Raw genomic sequence first — 6709 nt, forward strand, 5'->3', positions numbered from 1 at the left:
GTGGGTCTGAGGAGTTCGTGGTTCTAGTTTTCCGTGTTCCATGTTATTTATAAGATGCCACCAAAAAGCTAAACGTTCAGAACACACTCCATGTGTTTCTAGTAAAAAAAAAAAAAGTCACATGAGGTGGACATCATAAAACAGGAACAAACCCATATAAAACTTCTCGTTTCTTTTAGTAACTTTGAAAATATACATCATCTTACAATTTTTAAGCCGAGACTCATGCACATGGAGAACAAGAAAACTAACACATGGCTGTTGCTATGTTTACAATGTCATGTTCAATGTGAGGTCAGTCGTGTTTCCTATGAATAGGCACCATTACAGAACTGTATCCCTGGGAGTGAGAAGCAGTGAGGTCAGCCACACTCAGGCTTTGCAAGGTTGTCAGAATTTCTTACAAGAATAGAAACTAGGTGAAGAACGCGCAGCTTTCGTATTGCTCATTAACAAATAAAGCTTCTTCAAACAGACATTTTATTACCCAATGAAAACACGGACCAAGCTGGGAAAACAACTGATCCCTTCTAGCTCTGAAGTTTTAGAATATTTTCCATGGGCCATGTGCAACTATTTTTCATTTTGTGTCTCTGATGTAACTCAGGCATAATCTATAATCTTATCTAAGTCACCCACTATATGTGGCTTTTCTTCCTTTTGCCATAATTTCTCTGGGTATGGGGCAGAAAGCTGTGCTTACTTACCTGAAACCTGTTTTAAAATCACAATTCCATTATTGAGTAAGCTGGTAACATATATATACATATATACATACATACACACATATACATATTATTACTAACACATATACATGCATCTACGTGATGGAACCATTTTTCATTTTGTACCTCTGATGTAACTAAGTCTTGATCTATTATCTTACCTAAGTCACTCACTAAATGTGAATTTTCTTTCTTTCACCCTAAATTTACCCTAATCTATATATGATCTCTTTATCTATCTATTATCTATCTATCCATCTTGCTGTTGAACCTGTAGTCTGTCCCCTGAAAAGTAATATACTGAAAAGTGTTATACTTAAATGCATTTCAAAGCATTGACAGTTATTGAAAATTAATAAAATGTCTAGAACAACATGAGGAGTTTTAGAAATAACCATCTATATTCATAATGTGACTGCGGTTAAATATTTTACCTCATTATGAAATCACAAAATTAAAATTAAAATCTAAGCGTGTCATTCTTTTAAATGAGAAATCTCTATTTTAGCCCAGTTATATTTGTCCACAAGGTACTTTGTGTCTTTACTCAAGCTTTGTTCTTTCATATTCTATTCTCTGCTTGTCTGGAACCCTGAATCACTAGTGCAGAGGTTACATTCTGTAGTGTGGCATACGTGTAGCTACTCGGAGGCTAGATTTTCTTGTGATCTTCCATTTTGTTGAGTTTTACTTTCACTGACTTGTGTCATTCAAACAACTGTGTTGGAAGTTGACATTATGAGTAGAAGCCCTGAGAGAGGAAAGTGTTCAGTGCATTAAAAGTCATCAGGCTGGGCAGTGGTGGCACACGCCTTTAATCCCAGCATTTAGGAGGCAGAGGCAGGCATATTTCTGAGTTTGAGGCCAGCATGGTCTACAGAGTGAGTTCCAGGACAGCCAGGGCTACACAGAGAAACCCTGTCTTGAAAAACCAAACCAACCAACCAAACAACCTCATGAGCTATGCTATGGGAGCAGCTCCAGCTTTCTTGAGTCTAGCGGGGAGAGGCTGAGAAAGAGTTTTTAACGATGCCGCAACCCTCAGTAACCTGTGTTTCTCCTGTGATGCGCATTGGTGGTTATCATCCACCGAATAATGTAAATTGTCTTGATTAGTAATCTGAGAAAGGCTGATGCTAACTCCATTCCAAAGAATGGACAACAGAATGAGGTGTTCTCTGACCTCAGCCACATGGAGGCCAATGTCTTCTATGATGTTTTTGTTTTGGTATGTGTCCATAAACACACATAACTCAAGAGCACGGGTTTGCAGTCTGTTCATACTTGTCTATGCAATTGTCCTCTTGACAAGAACTTTACAGCTCTTGGGGGATGAGCCTCTTTTCCCACCCCCAAATTTCTTAAGATTTACTGCATATGTGACACCATCTGAGAGCTTTTGTATTGTCAATAATTATTCTTGACTTTTAAAATTCTTACCTCTAAGTCATTAAAAAACAAATGTGTATCTGCAAGATTAAAGATCATTTCTTCCATCCGGAGCCCAAGGGTCACAGCCATTGGGGGATCCTGGAAATCAATACATACAAAATGAGGTAAAATTTCATTAACAACAAATACTAAAGAAATATTCTAGGTAGATATTGTTGGAGAAGGCAAAAAGTTAGATGCAATTTTAGAGAAGATTAGAACATTTTCCAGAGGTAAGGGAGGAGTTAAAGAGTTGGGAAATAGCTAGAAATATGACAATATTCTAGTGGCTGATAATATAAAGTAGTATGACTATAGTTAGCAATATTTACTTAGTCTTCCAGGTGGTCAGAATAAAGGATTTTACATGTTTCCAACCCAAATAATGATAAATGTTTGAAATGTAAATATTAATTATCAATTTGATCATAATATATTACATACATGTATTGAAATGTATGGTATGTACACATTATGGCATTTATAATATGTAAAGAATTATATATTCATATACATGTTTATAAAATGACTTATGAATGATTCTCAAACATAGATCTCTAAAGAGATATCCTGTAATTTGCAAGACTTAATATGCATATAAAGATTACAAACACATTTCAATAGTAATTTATCTCCCCAAATCCATTCATAAGAGAAGCATGCAAGCCAACAAATCTAGATGGTTTAGCTTGCATATATGCCACAAATACCTTTTGGGGAATGGTATTTGGATGGGTGGTGAAGAACAGAGAAAGTTATTAAATATTTGCAAGGATATGCACTTAACATCATATGAAGTAAGTAAGTTATATTTAGAAATATATGTACATACATATACATACACATACACTTACATAGATACACATAAATTTACACATCACATACATATACATAGATATATACATAAATGTACATATAGATACATATACATACACATAGAAACACAATATACATGTACACATATACACATACATATATGTACACATACATATACATAGATAGATACATGCATATACATATAGATACAGGCACATACATGTACAAACACAATATACATGTACACATATGCACATACATATATGTATACATACATATACATATATGCATGCTGTATCAATTAGTGAAGGAAGAGGAAGTGGAATTGAAGGAGATTGGGGAGAGGCGCATGGGAAGATTTTGGAGAGATGAAAGTGAAAGGATAATGGTTATAATTATCTTATAATCTCAAGAAGAAAAGAAAAGGGAAAAAAGGAACAGCTACCATCAAACTAGAGTTGAAGAAGAATAGGCCCAGTGGATGATATGGATGATACGATGATACAGAGGATCAGAGAGGATTGCATCAAATAAGGATAGTAAAACAGATGGTACAATGCCACTTAATATGGACAGCATTTTGATTGGCAGGGTAGCAGGAGTCTCTATTTAACCATACATGTCGTTTGCTCTAATCTGAATTTCACTGAAGCTGCAGGAAATGGAGATTAAGAGGATATCCATTCACTGTACATAACTGTAGAAAATCTATGCTTTTAGCGATTTAGGGATGGGAGGGGTTGATGGGAAGTCAAAATGACTCCAGGGTTTGCTTACAGTGACTGATATCTTAAATAGCAGCAAGAGCTGAAGAAGTAAGAGCAGAAGTGTTATCTCTTTACCATGATTAAATGAAGCTGAAGTCCCAGTGTCAGGAGATTTTGAGACTTGAGAAGAGTTTGGGGACATGAAAGCAATCATTTGCATGGTTGTGTTGAAAAGATTGAAGTGGGACTACCACAGGTATGACTAGGGGAAGGCAGAAAGTAGAAAAACTGGAAGGGCTGATTCCTTTGCATCTGAGGTCAGGTGGAAGTCTCAGGGGAAGAAAAGTATTGTGCACAGCACTGAGAAGTCTAGAGGACACTATCCGGTTTGGTTGAGCAGTTACCTGGGAAGAACTCAGCCTGGGAAGAACTTGGGCTGTGTGGCTTGTCCATGAACGAGATTGCAGGCATGTGAGAACAGAGAACTGCCTTTTGGATCTCAACATTTTAATAAGTGGCATTTTAAGAAATGTACTGAGCTTGAGCAGCTGTGTAAATAGCATCACTTCAGTTTGCTGATGTAAACACACTCCCAGTGTTACTCCCGTGTTCTGTAGCCATGAGAACGTGGAGCATAGGAGAGCCCCATTAATAGGAACTGCATGTTAATGGATGTGCAGGTGTACAGAACAAACTTAAGGGTTGATGTGGATGAAGATGAGGCAGGGGTAGTAAGAATTCACTGTGCTTAATTTCATTTTCTCAGCAGGCCTTTTTTTGTGGAGCTTGGCAAAAGATTCTTGACAAAATCCTATGTAGATTGCTCATATCCTGGGGCATGGACTTTGGCTACCTGGACTTGGGCTTTACTGCCACATTGATCTGCTGTCAGTGACAAGTTACTAGGATCAATATACCCAAGTATCCCCAAATCAAAAAGATGGGGTGATGAAGGCATTGGTGGGGTTGGATGTGTACGCTGATACATACTATATATAAGGATTCTGAAACGTTCAAAATATCTACAATACAAGACAAAGATCAAATTGTTTTATCTAAAAAGCACTCATCAAATATAAAGAAATACATGTTTTGTGCCCCCAACTCATTTTTTTTTAATTAGCTCAGGCCATTTCAGAATGTAGAAGGACCCTGATTGTGTTTCCTTCCATTGTCAGGCTCTCTTTTGTTGGTGTTCATATCCTTTATTGTTTTTGAAAGAACCCTCTGAAGCTTGAATAATATTTTAACCACGCATTTTGTCTTTTTATGTTAAAAACTGCTCTTGCTAATCCTCTCTTTTCGGAGGGAACAGAGCGGGTCATAATAGGACAATGTTATAGAAAACTTTGAAATATTCTGCTAAGTCATGGACCCATGAACAAGAAGTCCACAGAACTATCAGGAAAATCAAATGTAATTACAGCATGAAAACATATAATTCCATTAGTGACGCTCTCTGAATTTCAGGAATGCCCATGATGCAAGACAGTAAAGGGGAGATTCACGGTACTCTGATGCTTTCTGCCCCGAAGATATCAATTTCAGATGCGGGTACAGAAATATCTTTTTAAAGCTTTTCTTTTGGAGGCTAGGTAGTGAATCTTTTATCCCAACTGGTCTTTGTCTTCCCTTTTAAGTTTCCAATAAAATTATTGGTTATTTTATGGTCATTTCTTACATTCTTTGCATTTATAGATTTGATTTCTTGGAAGACAGGAGAAATCCAAGAGGCCCTGTGATTCTTACTTTCATTGATAACATGTTTCTGAACTACATCCCCCTCTGTGCTATCCAAACAGTGGGAGAAAAATCCACAAAGGATGCATTTCCTGTGCATCTAATAAGCTTGAAACAAATACATTTTTTTTCTTTTTAAAAATCGCATGGCCCTTATAGTAAGCGAGCTTAGCATATGGCAAAATGAAAGTTGTATTGGAGTGTACAGTTGGAATTCAAGCCCATGACACTGGGAGGGATAATCACTTGTTTTGCAAGCTGTGGTGTTTGTACAACACTCACCCTACTACAACCAGCACTTATTAAGCATTATGGCAAAAATCCCATTTCTTAACTGGATAAGTTTGGATTTGAATTTTGTCAGAGTGTAAATTGGTTAGATTTTACTAAGGTTTCCAGAGAGCAAGCCCATTGACAGAGAGGTGTTTGGTCATCAAGGCCACAAGCCAAGGAAAACTAAGTCAAGAGGTGATATTCTTGTTCCTCAGAAACGATTTTGGGAGGGCTTCCTTACAACTATATGATTTATCCCCCCTTCCAGTGAACTAAGTCACTGGGACAGCTAATTCTAACTTAGCAGATTACAGTGTCACACTTCCAGGTGAAGGATTCACAGATCTCAAGCTCTAAACGGGAGGGATATTTGTCAGGGGGTGAGTGGTTTGGGGGGGTGGGGGAGGAGGAAGCCTTCTCAGAACCTGGTCATGGTGGATACCTCTGGCTGGGAAGGGGCCACTGGTGGCTACAGTTCCACTGCATTATCAAGCATTTGGGAGTGAGACATATTTCTGGAGAGAACCCAAGTCTTGTACTGAAATTCCTACTATTTTCGTAGATGTTTATGGGGTGTCTTATGAATCCAGATTTGCTGCATTTTTCCACTTAGGGGGAGTGAATGTTGAGTTTAGTATTGAAAATGAAGTGATAGCAAAGACTTGGGCAGAGTGATAAAGTGGGGAAATAAAGGCACAGACAGGGTCGGATGAGAGTCCTGATACACATGACACACATAAGAGTTCTGAAGGACTCAGCATGTCTCCTGCAGAGTTCAACATGGGGCAAATGGAACTTCTGCCAATTTACGCTCTGTAGTACTTTGTCAAAACACTGAAATGATTCCCAAGACGCTCTGCTGGAGAGAGTGGAAGGGAAGGAAGGAAGAAGGGAGGGAGGATGGGAGAGAGAGAGAGACAAAGAGAGACATCGAGAGACAGAGAGACACAGAAAGAGACAGTGACAGAGAGGGACAGAGAACCAGATGGGAGAGAGAGAGAGAGAGAGAGAGAGAGA

The 6709-nt window shown here is 38.1% G+C and overlaps 1 protein-coding gene across 5 annotated transcripts in view; it reads right to left on the reverse strand.

The window, feature by feature from the left end:
• The window catches only part of Eya4 (EYA transcriptional coactivator and phosphatase 4), a 254932-nt gene that overhangs the window by 18572 nt on the left and 229651 nt on the right, over window positions 1-6709 (reverse strand). For all 5 annotated transcript variants that reach the window (XM_021173761.1, XM_021173760.1, XM_029482164.1 and 2 more), the window contains one exon: window positions 2166-2255. In XM_021173761.1, the coding sequence (XP_021029420.1) occupies window positions 2166-2255 (90 nt within the window). The remainder of the gene's footprint in view (window positions 1-2165; window positions 2256-6709) is intronic.

Source organism: Mus caroli, chromosome 10, assembly GCF_900094665.2.
Source record: "Mus caroli chromosome 10, CAROLI_EIJ_v1.1, whole genome shotgun sequence".
NCBI lineage: Eukaryota > Metazoa > Chordata > Mammalia > Rodentia > Muridae > Mus > Mus caroli.